Source organism: Magallana gigas, chromosome 1 (genome assembly GCF_963853765.1).
Source record: "Magallana gigas chromosome 1, xbMagGiga1.1, whole genome shotgun sequence".
Lineage (NCBI taxonomy): Eukaryota > Metazoa > Mollusca > Bivalvia > Ostreida > Ostreidae > Magallana > Magallana gigas.
The window spans coordinates 13,992,206-14,006,641 of record NC_088853.1 but is presented as its reverse complement, the minus strand read 5'-3'; the positions used below and the strand labels follow the sequence as shown (position 1 = coordinate 14,006,641).

The window sequence follows — 14,436 nt, the reverse complement described above, 5'->3', positions numbered from 1 at the left end:
GGGGATTACTTACATAGTTTGATATTATTTGATTGACTGATATATATGTCGGTTTAAAGCAAATACATGTAGCTTTGTAAGGAAACGCGTTAGCTGTAGGTAATCATCTTAAAAATAATCGAAACGCAAGTAGTCAATAAGATCATATACACAGAAGCTGGGATGAACAATTAACAACTCTTCCCCTACGCCTAGAAAAAAAATCCAACATCCCCCTGCAATAATTACTAATGTAATGATATTTGTTTTATATTGATAGAAATGTCCTGTATAAGTTTAAATTGTGACAGATCAAGATGTATTCTTTTCTTTAAAAAAATTAACAATATCATCCTTGTAGATAATGATGTCTTTATTTATAAGAGCCTCTTTCCTCTTACAATTTATCTGCAACATCGAGATTTCGATTGCTAGTCAATGTGCATGCGCGACAGACTATGTCCACGTCAGATCCGGTGCAGGTACGACTCACCACATCTTAGGTACATTGAGCACGGGGTCATGTGTCACGTTCAAAGAACACATGATGTCTGCTACGGGATATCAGTGGGCAAATGTGGACTACCATGGACAGGTTAGTTTATTTGTACCAAACGTCATTGCCGTATAAACAACAGTCGATATTTAGTAAAATAAGAAAATAAATCGCATTCTATCTTAAAAATAAAGAATTCTTTCTCCGCATACAAACATTACACATTTGATTACTGTTTTATTTTTGTGCCTATGTTTAAGAATGGTTGGATAGCGTCGGATTACCTAACCTTTAAGGAGTGTTCACGTAAGAATTCATCTTAAAAACAGTTTAATGGTTTCTTTTTTTACAATATTGATTTTAACCTCCGACTTTGTGTGACATTTAAGAAAAAAAAAACAATTTTCAGAATCATCATCCACACACACGGGTACACATTCAACAGCAGGATGCCCAACCATCATCAGTCGTAGTGAATGGGGTGCGCGCGCACCGACGCATCATAATGGACGACTACCTGCTACCCCTGGGCACGTGTACATTCACCATGGCGCTACTCCGGGTTGTCACACAAAGGCTGACTGCATTCAGAGAGTTCGATCCTATCAGAATTATCACATGGACTCACACGGTATGAAGTTGTGGCCAAGCTAAGAAAGGGATACAAAACTCTCCAATAAAAACATATTTTGAAGAACAAAGAGAATTATAAACAAAAAACTATGTGTTTGTAATAACTTTATTACCTCAATATTACTGGTGGTTCGCTATGATAAAATGTTGGGAATGTTTTATTTTATTTTTGAAATACACAATAGTTACATACAGTAGATGGTGACGATTCGGATTCAATATTTATTAGTTTTATGCGATATATAATAGTTTGAAACATTTAACGCTTTTTAAAATCAGGCGTATTGATACGTTTTTGACGTTAGTCTTACTATGAAGTCGGCACCATTCTTTATACGATATAATATGATTTTTTTAGCCAATCAGAAAGCGCGTTACAACCAGAATAAAATTATTTAAAGTTACAACCACTGGATGAAATATCTGGTTTCAGCGCTGCGGAAACCCTTTGGAAACTCTGCGGAAACTTAAGGTTACTTTAAGTTTCCCACAGGTTTCAGCACGAAAACTTCAAGTTTCATTAAGTTTCCGCAGTGCTGAAACTTAGGCTGTCCATGAATCCAAATGGTTTCCGCAACGGAAACTTACTGAAACTTGAAGTTTCTGCATAGTTTCAATCTCCATATACGTTTGGGATACATAATGTTTACAAATGGTTTCCGCGACGGAAACTTACTGAAACTTGAAGTTTCTGCATAGTTTCAATCTCCATAAACAATTGGGAAACATATTGTTTACAAAGGGTTTCCGCAACTGAAACTTACTGAAACTTTTTATATTTTTGCTTTCACAAAAGCTGAGCAAGGTTTTTACTTTATGTAAAAACAAAACAATTTCAAACAGTTCCAAATTTATTTTGTTCAAAAATCTGAAATTGTGTCCAATAATAAATAAAATACAGCCAAGATACAATAATGGAGAAACATCCATATGGCAATTCCCTTATTAGGGACTTTTATTTAAAAAATGATAAAATTGCACAAGAAAAAAACCTCCCATAGAAATCTTTACTTTTGTATGTTTTTTCATCTCGATTAAATGCCTATCAAATCTCCCTTTAAAAATGCAACAAAGATCTTACTTTTTTAAAAATATGAATGCAATTTACAAAATAACTGCACGTACATGAATAAACAAAGAAAACTTCACTGTTACATGAACATGATACACTTGTCTCAATTTGTTTTGAACTACAATGAATATGTACACCATAAAATATTTTTGAAAAGTCTAAAGTATCCATCTTTAAAAAAAAAATACACTACAAGATAGTAGTTGACTAATAATAGAGGTATGCCCCAGATTTGATTTGAATATGTCAATAAATTCCAAAATGAGGTCAAAGTGACCCACTTACAAGTTGGGATAAACCTTTTCTTTGTTAGTAATATAATCTAATGTTTTACAATAGAACAGGATTTGATATCATTTTATTGATAATCCATTAAGTCCAAAGTGAACTTTTCATTTCCACCCATGATGTACCAACTGATCAGATTTTAATATCATAAGCCTGTCAGTATTTAATAGATGACCCAGAGGGAGATATGAAAAGCTTGTTGGCCAATAAAAAGCTAACAATGGAGCAGTCTGTCAAATCATGTGCAAAAATATGATGTACACATTTAATTAATTATGCTGATTGCAACACACTTCATTCCTGATGAATATTCTTCTTTACACACGGTTTACCTTCCTACATTTCACTACTTTACCTTCATTAATATTTTTAAATCCAAGACATGAAGTAAAATATACATTGTTTATATATGACAAGTATTACTACATGTAGCATAAATGTATAAAATACAAAGTATCACACAGATCATTCACCTTACAATTCTCATCAATACCAGCATTTTACTTATGATATAAAAGCTAATTCCAATTATATATTAGTTAAACAATACAGATTAAAATAAAACCCACATGGAAACAACTTTCCATCCAAGTAATTTTGTTATATAAAAATTGTAATACATCGGGTATATGTTGTCTTTATATATTTTCATATACGACATAATTGAATATTGTTTGGTGTATTTTATCATTTCTATGACCCATGCATTCATCTCCTAATGCAGTGTTTTTACATTTAAGATTGGTTTCTTAATTTTTCATATATTGCTGCAAATAAAAACTAAGTTATCAATAAATGTTTAAACAAAGAAAATGAAAAAAAAAGTAGTTAAAACTTATCAACTTGGAGGTGTGAGGATATATGTTACATGGAGTCTAATATTTTATGCAATATTTGCAAATATAACAAATTATTTAAGAAAATGAAAGTTAACATCTGCAAGGTCTAATCAATCATTTAATAAGTCAAAACCATGTGATTTTCTAAGATTCTAGCTTACAGACAGACATTGTAATATACTGGTATTTGATCATATAAAAAAAGTACTTTTATAGTTTATAGGTTTTTTGAAATGAGAATACTTTACAGTTAAAAAGTCTTGTTCTGCAGAGGTTTAGTCGGGTCGTAGAGATGTGTCCATTCGAATCATTAAGGAGTGTCCTTGGCTGTTGTTGATGTAACCCGAGTCATAGTTTATGGAAATAGGCCTTTTTGGGGGACTTTCGAGCATTGTCCAGACCGGCGAAGCACTCATATGATCACATCATGGCTACAGCAGACTTAGTAGTTCTGGACAGTGGTAGCATTAAAATTCTTCTTCTTGCGATGAACTTGTTCGTTTCACTGGGCTGTACTTTATGTGTTCTATTTATCTTAAACATGAATAATAAAGTTTCATTTAGATTTTTAAACAATAAACATAAGTCATTCAGCCTAACATGTAATAAAAGCATTCTGAATAAAATTCTGAATACAGAAGCTACTATGCAGTTGCCAGTTGCTGTTTAAACTATGTCATATAATGACTACAGTAGTATCTGGTCTAAAATGTTTCATTTTATGTTTGAAGCTATGTTATTTTCATTTTGATTCAATTATTGTTTGTTGAACAATGGAAAAACTTATCAACAATAAGTGTGTTTTACCCCCCCCCCCCATCATCAACCTCCTTTTCAAGAACTTAGACCTGGATTTCCCAAAAATTACTACAGTAAATTATAAACATCCAACACATGTATAAGTTAATGGTGAAAATAATCAATTTCAAAGCAATACCTTGCGTTCACATCGTCCAACTGGTCAAAACATTCACCCGAATCACCGAACACAGGATGCAACTAATCACCGGAAACATTGACTTTGTATGCTGTCAATGCTGAAAAAGAAAAACGTGAAAAATTTCATTTTCCGGATTTTATTAATAAATTTGTTTCGTTACATTTAGAGTTTGTAAATTGTATAATGTGCGAAAGATTCATTGTTCGTCTTGTTTACCAACCAAGCATTCATATATTAGGGACGTTTATATAATTATATATGTGTATACCCTGGATAATCTTGATTATCATGCATATAAAGTTGGTTAATGGTTAACTTGGTCAAAACGTATATTTAAAAGAGATACGGTAATAAAAATTAAAACTCCGAACCAAGTTTGAAAAAATGACGCCATCTTGATTTGATGGCCCGAGATCTCGTTTACAAATGAGAGATAAATTAGAGCCTTGAAAATGTTATTGGGAGTATCTATATTGTGAATTAAGTTACCTTGACATGAGTTCTTCGTTTCTGCATTATCTCCTTGTTAATATATATAGAGGCTATTAATGCTTCTCAATTCTCCATTTTACAACAGCACCTTCTTGTCCATTTTAACCTTCGCTCGGAATCATAAAGTGCGCCAATACTGACCAATCAGAACCCGCTAAATCTTGGAAAAATGCATCCTGGGATAGTTTAAAATGAATGATGTTTAATCAAAATTATCATTTTTTACCGAATAGTATACTTTTTACATGTATATTTATTTTAAATAAAAACTGTCCGAGTCAGTATTTCCTGGTTAAATACGACAAAGTATTGGCGTGTGTTTGTTACAATTGTATTTGTAACACGTGATTAACAAAAAAAAAAAATGGCCGACCGTTTGTTTACAAATGTCTAATGAAATTAAACAAGTTTTAATGAGACATATGTATCAGATTTTGTCTTTAACTATATTTTATTTACATGTACTGATGATTTTGCCAAACTAAATATGATAGAGCCATATATAGTTTACTGACAAGTTAGTCTTGACTTGTCCAATTTTCACCGCGATTCTAAGCACGGTCATATTCTTATTCAAAATATAGAGGTGTGAAAATATTATGTTCATCACAGAGCAGGTTCTGCATGAACACACAGAAATCACAAATATAATTAGATGCCGATCAATTAACGGGGTCCGGTTAACAGCGTTCACCCGTACGGTGAATTTACAACTACGATGAATTGATTATTGCATGTGCATGTTTCATAAACATGTATCAATATCTGAGTTTACAGTACAGAAAGTAAATACAAAGTATAGAAATGCACGAATAACATAGGCGTCGAACCGGGGGGGGGGGGGGGGGGGGGGGGGCTAGGGGGGGGGGGGCTTAGTGCAAAGTTAGACTTAACCAATAGGCATATAGAGCCCCCCCCCCCCACTTTTTCTCGCCGGAAATGTAATTGTTCCTAAATTTACCTTGAAAGATTGAGAAGTTGGAGTAATAGGCATACTAGCCCCCCCCCCCCCCGACACGGATTAGGAATTTCATGATTTTGGGGGAAAAAAATTGGGTAGGGAAATTAATTTTCGGAAGTATATAGTATAGCTACACCCCCCCCCCCCCCCCCCCCACGGATTAGGATTTTGGGAATTAGGGTTTTTCCTCAATATTTCTGAGGATAAGTCTAGCCCCCCTCCCCCCCCCCCCCGACACGGATTAGGAATTTCATGATTTTGGGGGGAAAAATTGGGTAGGGAAATTTATTTTCGGAAGTATATAGTATAGGTATTCCCCCCCCCCCCCCCCCCACGGATTAGGATTTTGGGAATTAGGGTTTTTCCTCAATATTTCTGAGGATTAGTCTAGCCCCCCCCCCCCCCCCCACTTTCAATTTGCTTCCGACGCCAGTGAATCATGATACAGTCATACATGCAGTAAAGTCTAAAATGCATGTAAATAATTAAACAATTATCATATTAGACTCAAACTCCAAGTGGGTTTTACTGTTATTATCAACTGTAGAATTTTTTTAAAACAAATTCCTGTGTACATGTGTTGGCGTGGTATTAAAAAAGAAATGAATTAGCTCTAATCTTCAGGTTGTACGAATATTTGGTACGATTTGTAAAAATTTACAACGACTTTACCTTAATTTGTTTGCTTAATTAGTTACTGTACTGTAAGGTTCATTCAAATGATAACTAAATGATTTAAGAAGGAGTCTTACAAAATAGGTATATTAATTTATTTTACTAAATAATTATAATTTACTTATCAGTTTTACTAACTCAGGTACACACAAATTGAAAAAAAAATCCCGCCGGGCTCCAGTTATAAACTCACGCTTCGTACTGTGTATATGTTATGTAACAGTCTTTTGTTCACTCCTGACAGAAAAAACCCTGCAATCCACACAGAATATACAGGAAAATCACAGAGGAGGTCACCTGGACAAAGAATGTATAGTTACACATGTATACACGTGCCCGAGTACCTAAGATTAATGATTTCATCATATGCATTAAACAAGATGAGACATCAGTTTTTCTTTTCAAATTCAATTAATTACTTAGTAAGGTTCTTAATCGCCTTATTAGCCATATTTGAAGATAGTTACATGTATACATATAGTTTCAGTCACGCTGAAACCTTACTATACATTTTAGTATGTACGGATTCATTATCATTAGGCTAGAATTAAACTTCAACCTGTTGAAAATAAATGATATCACTTTTAAGTTCAAATCAATTTTAGTAATAGTTTCAGCAATGCGTAAACCATTTGGAATCTTAACTTAAAGTTTCAGCATACTGAAACCTAGCGGAAATGTTCTGAAACTGATTGATATTTCAGTAATAATTTACACAACTTTTCACATGATTCAAATTTAGTTTCCGCATTGCGGAAACCATCAGGAATCTTAACTTAAAGTTTCAGCATACTGAAACCTAGCGGAAATGTTCTGAAACTGATTGATATTTCCATAATAATTTACACAACTATTCACACGATTCAAATTTAGTTTCCGCATTGCGGAAACCATCAGGAATCTTAGACTAAAGTTTCTGCTGACTGAAACCTAACGGATACTTGCTGAATCGATATAATGGTTTCCGCATTGCGGAAACTATACATGAAACTTCAACTTCAAGTTTCAGCAAGGTTTCCATATAGTTTCAGTTTTGCTGAAACTTGATTTTTCATCCAGTGAACAAATCTACAATTTTGTTATACTGTTACAAACAGGTCCAGCATAATACTGCTTTAGTCAACACAAATAGGTCTTTTCATTGTTTTTTATAGGCTGGTCGGATATAGGATACAGTTTTGTGATTGGCGAGGACGGAAATGTGTACGAGGGGCGAGGCTGGGACACTGTTGGGGCCCACACTCTACATCACAATACTGACGGACTCGGTAAGAAATGGAATGATTTGTTACAATGTTAGTTGGTGCTGGTATAAACAAGCATGACAGATAAATGTTTACCTCACACTCTACTCCACGACACCAAAGGACTCGGTAAGAAATGAAATAATGTATATATTAGCAGGAGGGTTGGGGGGGGGGGGGCATGATGGAACTCACACTCAACATCACAATACTGACGGACTCGGTAAGATATGGAATGATGTGTGACCCACGGAAAATGTATAGGTCGATCGGTATTCGTTTTACAAAATTTATTAAAACTCCACAAACTTATTACAATATTCCGCGAGGTCGGGAGTCGGTGGTACGAGCGCCTAGACCGTCGCTCTCCAACTGCCGAATAATAAACATGACCAACAAATACTTATAGATAACAAAACACAGTTTTAACAATAGAAAAAAATAGAATAGTAGATATAAAGAGTTACTTCAATTAACGGATTACTTAGATAAACTGAGTGTCAATTAAGGGTGTCCAGATCAAAGTCACTCAACGTGAGTGACAAGGGAAAAGGTGTCATGTGCAAGGGGTACATTTCACACGGTGATAGATATACGAGGAGACCAGTAGGGATGGGGCACATATCCTATATCATAACATGGACAAAGTCGGAAAGAGATGGAATGATGGAAAAAGAGGGGGACCAGGAGGGGTATCTACCCTACATCATGATATGTACAAAATCGGTAGAGAGATAGAATGATGGAGAAGGGTGAGACTAGGGGTGTGTATACCCTACATCATAATGTGAAAAAAACTCGGTAAGAAACAGAATGATGGAGAAGGGAGAAGCTTGAAAAGGGTGTAATGGGACGCATACCCATCCATCATGACATGGACAGACTCGCAGAAAGTGGGAAAGAGATGGGACAGTGGGAGACATGTTGCGTCGTGGTTGGGTCGTATGGGGACTATATTGCAAACGGTAATATATTGATGTTGGTTGAAGGCAGGGAATGAGGTACAGTGGGAAGTCAACTTATGACAAAAAACGGACCAAAAACGGACAATAAACGGACACACATTTGGATAGGGTTGAGATAAAGTTTAAAAAAACATTCCGCATAATGAACAGCCATGGTAAACAATGGAAGGTTGGAAAAAACACAGGGAAACTCCTGCAAAGTAGAACGTTTTATTACAGTGCCCATTTGGAAATGTATAGCTTTTTATTGGTTTGAAAAAAGCATTACCTTGTGAATTACATATTGGTCTAAAACACTGTTAAAAATTACTATAATAATGTTTTATTTTTTTCGCGTCCCATGCAAAACTACTTATATTAATTAAAGCGAATTTAAAATTGCACAAATAAATTTTCAGTAAGTAACATTAAAAATAAATAAACTATAGATAAAATAATATCAAAGTTAGGACATTTTCATCTGAAGTTGTAAAATGCAAAATGCGTTATCAAAGTTGTCTTTCTTTGAATTAACAATTATAAAAAATGTTTTATCCAAAAGGTTTCTGTGTGATGGGAAATTTTATGACGCACGCACCGAACGATCTGGCAATAAACGCTGTAAAGAGCTTGATTCACTGTGGAGTACAAATGGGAAAAATTACCCACAACTACGTGTTAAAGGGTCACAGAGATGTTGGTCAGACCGCGTGTCCGGGAGACAAGCTGTATGCCTTGATCAAGACCTGGCCCCACTACCATCATTAGATGAAAAAAAATGTAATTCACACGGTACTTCCAATAAAACATTTATAAATTGAATGTTCTCTTGTGTCAAGAACTGGCTCATTTACCATCATATATTTCTGAAGAATCAAAAAAATTGTATATGGCTGTGTAGCTTTTGTCAAATGTAATAATAATGTATCGAACCTTATTATCGGAGTAAGCTCTCTTGAAAAGGTTATAACTTGACAATTGAAGAAAAAGATGAAGAAAACCTTATATCAGTTTTACACACAATTGGTATAATTCAACACCAGGTATGGTATGTTTAAATTAAGTCGATCAGATTTCACAAATACGAAGAGGCAAGAGGGGGTGTTAAAGATTCAAAGATTACAACTAGAATACACGTATCGTTGTTAAGAATTTGCCTGACGTTGATAATTGATCACGAACTAGCTTTACAATATTCCTAGACTCAAAATACATGTATGTCAAAAACGTATACGGATCAACGTGGAAAATCAATGAATCTCTGTAGAATCAAATAACGATACTGTTGTAGAAATCATATGACAACAGATTTGTTTTTTTTTTTTTTACTTGTATGTCTATTAATGCTGATGTTTGCATGATTTGTATGAGAAAAGAGCATAATTATAAAAAAAGCTATAAAACCAGTGATAAAATATTCGCTCTGTGAATATGCCGTACATGAATCTGGTTTGTAAACTGCCGTGGTGTCCAAAATATAGGTGTATGACCGCGGCATTGATTCTGTCTCTAGCAATTAAAACATAGAATAACAGTCCTAATCAATTATTCGTCAATGAAATAACCACAACAAAAAGACGATGGGGGTAATTAGAAATCCATTAGGTGAAAGATTTGCCAAATTAAAGTTGTCTGAGTTATAGAAAATTGTGGTCTGAACTAGATTCAAGCCTGTCTGAATGAAGACACTATATACGTTGTAAACCTAGCTACCTGAACGTCTCAGTGATAAATGATACCGACATTTATAGCAGGTTATCAACTGTTTACAGGCGGTCGTACACCTTGTGCGAGACACTAAGTTTACATGAATGAAAAGCAAGCAAACTATAATGTTAGAGCGCCTTGATTTTAAAATGTGCTCTTAAATTTTGTGCAAGCTAGTCGTGAAACATTAAAAAAAGTATGGTTTTGAAGAAATGAAAGTTCATTTTCGTATATTATAAAAATATGATCCCGTAACTAAGAGCTCCGCATCTTGTGTCCTTGCGAATTGAACCATTTTGAGGTCATTTTATTGAAATATTGTTTTGATAACAGATACTATTTAATGCTAATTTTACAAATTTTGCATATAAGTTATTTTTGATTAACTGTCAATTTACAAAGATAATTGAAAGAGCGACAATAAATGTAGCGAAATAAATTTTCTGACAATAATGGCTAGTGATTGTATAGCTATATGTTCTTATATTGCAAACTGCATTATATTCAGTACATTGAATTTACAACTGCTATTTAAATAATAATGCAATTCAAAATCAATTTTCCAATGATGTGTACGGTATATATACATTTAATTTGGATACATGTGAAGAATTGATGCATGTTAACAAACTTTTATTTGCTTGCGAAATATTTTTGCGAGGTTCGCGAGGGCCTCATTGTCGCGAATAATTCTCGCTGTGGAACAGTAATTTCTATATAGTTATATTAAAAGTAACAGGTGTGGATAAGGTTAAGTCGCGAAAATTAGTCGCCGTGAACCAGTTCATCTCGGATAAATCGCGAAATAAAGTCGTCGCGAATAATAGTTGGTTTACAGTATACCGAACGGTCTCCGAGAGGACACGATTATACATTGAAACGATGGCGATAAACAAATGGCAGCAATCAGTCATTTTTGACCCTCAAGTGACCTAGGAAGGAAGAGGAAGAACATCACAAAAAAGCTTTCCATTTTCCAAATCAATATAAAGACCAGACCTTAACCCAGCTGTGTACAATATTCATTAAGTCTTGGTGTCGAATCCTTAATGATAAATCTGATATGCCTCATTGTAATTTTACTTTTTGTGATGGTATCCCCTAAATCATTTGAACTATGTTCTGATGTGTTGGAAGATCGTATATCTCCTCCATGTAACTACTTTTTATTCTTTTAAAAATATGTTATCTTGCATTTATTTCCATAAAAACTATTAATATACTACACAGACTATAAATAATATACAAGCGACAATGTCGTTGACATATCATGCCAATTTTTTGCAGCAGGTTGGGGATTTATTAACTGCATGAGTTAATTATGATAAAATGGTTAACCCTCGTTGAATAACTTACTGGTGGCGATAGCTAGGTCAATGGCAGTGCATGTTAGATGTAAATACTTACATAAGATAATACTGATTTGATCAATCTTAGAGAGTTTCCATGCATATTATTATTATTTTTTTTTAAAATACAAATATCGGGTTAATTTAATTTTCCGTATTGATATATTTTTTTAAAATATGATTTTAAAGGAAAAAAATATAATAAATCAAAATATTGTAATTTTGATTATAAAAATTATTATGGTTCTTGTATTGAGTATTGTCAATTTGTAACGATGTTTTCAAACAAAAGAACTCAAAATACACGAATAATACTTACTTTCGTCTTTAATCTGAAAAATTAAAAAAAATAATTAAAGTATATCGGACAAATTATTTATCGAGAAAGTGTCTATTTTGTCAACCCCCACCCTCCCCACCCAAGAATAATGCAACGCACTAAAGACAGAAAGCTATCAGCAAAAGCTAGACCAATTAGGTTTTTAGTTGTACGTCACATTCAATACTAGTCACTGACGTCACAAACTGGCGCCTATAGTGAATAGTAATCAACGTGAGGCAACTGTTTATGTACGGTCAAGGACGCTACATTAAGTGTTATCTATGTTTAATTCCTATAAATGAAATGCGAAAACAAAAGTGGAAAGAATACAGTGATTTTTTCTCTCCTTAAAACTTTACACTAAATACTGGAAGTTGAATAATTATTAACATTTATCTGGTGTGGCATATAAGAAAAGACAAATAATACAGCAAATTGGTCTCTAAATCTTTCAATAAAATGCTGAGAAACAATGAGACATTTACCGTTTTTCTGATTACGACAACGTACACACGGTGATTGTGACCGGTCAGCAGATCTAGAGAATACTCAATCCTCCGTGCCCCTGATCCTACCTCTATTTGCTTTTAGAGGTCCGTGTTTGCTTTGCTCCTGTTTAATATTTTTCCTTTGGGATTTTGATTTTCAACAATCTTCGTTATCGTTATATGACATTGAATATTGTATACTTTAAAACTGAAAGAAAACAATGATGAGAATAAATTTCCATTTTAAAATTAGAATATTTTTGCATTATTTCTTAATGAATTTTAGCAATTCAGGCTTTACAAATAAAATTCAGCGCAATAGACTCAACCAAATACTGCAGATTAAAAACGCTTATTAATCATGTTTCAAAGTTTCATTAAATCAATGTAACATGTATATACCTCAACGATTGTTCCATAATGAACTACAACAGGTAAATTTACCTTGGCGAAAGCATGTCATTTATTTAATATCTCAAACAATATATGTCAAACGATTAGCGATCTGGTTATTTTAACGATAAATCATTTTTGCATTTTCACTTTATGTAAGGGAAATTTTTGAAGCGTCCTTTTGAAGATGTTTTTTAATAATATTTAATGATATTAATATTTAAATGACGTAGCTTAACTTGCACTGTGGCAGCATATTCAGGTATTCAAATCACAGTCAGGATGACTTTGTAAATTGTGAATTTATATAAAATGCATAAGATATAAAAAAAAAAACCGGTGTAATTACATGTATGTGAATCAAAGGTCATTGCTCTTATAAGAAGGTTTAATAGTCCACAGGTCACACAGGGCTTGGCTTTATGAATTGAAAGGCCGGCGAGATGATCAACAATAAAATATTTAAATTTTTTTTATATAATTATAAATTCTTGATTTCTATTTCAAGTTTTCATGATTTACTAGAGATAATTAGTGTATATGCGAACAACATTCTTTAACGTGCGTTTCCTACATTGTCCTAAATCTAGACGAATTTTAAAACAATGAGATACGTATATACAATAGACCTGTAATGATGGATTTCACGTACTTCGGGACACAATATTCTGTAAAATCCATAAACGTTATTGCTGCTACACTGATGCACTGAATATGAATGCAAAAATATCAGTATTTTAGTAAAACGGCATTTATTTAAAGAAACAGGTGGTTTTAAATCAATTTTGTTGACAAGTATTGCTTTTATATAGATTAATAAAGCGATTGAAAATTAGAAAACGTTTAAACTGGAACAAAATTAAAATTCTGTGCATGCATTTACAGGGTAATACTTTTTACCTGGCCAATGAAATACATTGCTATAAACATTCAGATGAGAATGCATACATTTTATGGAAAATTATTTAGATTGAAAGCAAATATCTTAACGTATTTACGACAATAATGGGAATTACTTTCACGATCTCTGACAATATTGGACAATTTTAAGAATTATGAGATGATCTAATTCGATCGGGGGTTATCAAATCTATCATAAATCCATTCGGGCTTAATTACTGGATTTGATCATCCTTGACCGGTTTTATTCACCACATAATACCCTAAGAATGATTCCTTATTACTTTAATAAACACACACACAATACTTTACAGTATCAACATTGAAATATATTTGTCTAAACAATATATGAATGAAAAAATGATACATATATATACATGTACATGTATTTCAATTTCAAATGCTATCAAAGAGCAATCGTTTTATGATAATACTTTTAAGGGAAAATTACTTGTTTATACAGGGTTTCAGAAATAAGTATGCACGTGCAATTTGTGTTAACCAAATTAAAAAAATGGGTAATTTTACTGATAAATTTTAAAATCAGCAAAATACATGTAAAAATTAATTCTAGGCGACCTTACATATTGTTATAAGATCAAATTATAGTAAGGTCTTGGAATATAAAAAAGCTCAAGTTTATCCTATTTGATAAATTTTGAAAGAATATACCTTAAAAAGATTACAAATGAGAGCTCTGTTAAGCTATCATAC

At 33.3% G+C, this 14,436-nt stretch overlaps 1 protein-coding gene and 1 long non-coding RNA gene across 2 annotated transcripts; one reads left to right on the top strand and one right to left on the bottom strand.

The window, feature by feature from the left end:
* The first annotated feature begins 317 nt into the window (after positions 1-317).
* Positions 318-9,380, top strand: LOC105323063 (peptidoglycan-recognition protein SC2). The gene is made up of 5 exons (XM_034465684.2): positions 318-574; positions 736-781; positions 885-1,106; positions 7,530-7,643; positions 9,126-9,380. Exons 1-5 carry the CDS (start codon positions 344-346, stop codon positions 9,329-9,331), a joined length of 819 nt encoding a protein of 272 aa, XP_034321575.2. The 5' UTR covers positions 318-343; the 3' UTR covers positions 9,332-9,380.
* LOC136275258 (uncharacterized) lies at positions 1,942-4,747 on the bottom strand. The gene is made up of 2 exons (XR_010713794.1): positions 4,245-4,747; positions 1,942-3,841 (listed from the first exon to the last, which is right to left on the bottom strand). It is a non-coding gene; the product is annotated as an uncharacterized lncRNA (long non-coding RNA).
* Positions 9,381-14,436: the final 5,056 nt, after the last annotated feature.

Coding starts and splice junctions, on each gene's coding strand:
- LOC105323063 (XM_034465684.2), top strand. CDS start 344: ATGATGTCTTTATTTATAAGAGCCTCTTTCCTCTTACAATTTATCTGC. Junction 575..735: donor ATGTGGACTACCATGGACAG/GTTAGTTTATTT, acceptor CCTATGTTTAAG/AATGGTTGGATAGCGTCGGA. Junction 782..884: donor AACCTTTAAGGAGTGTTCAC/GTAAGAATTCAT, acceptor AACAATTTTCAG/AATCATCATCCACACACACG.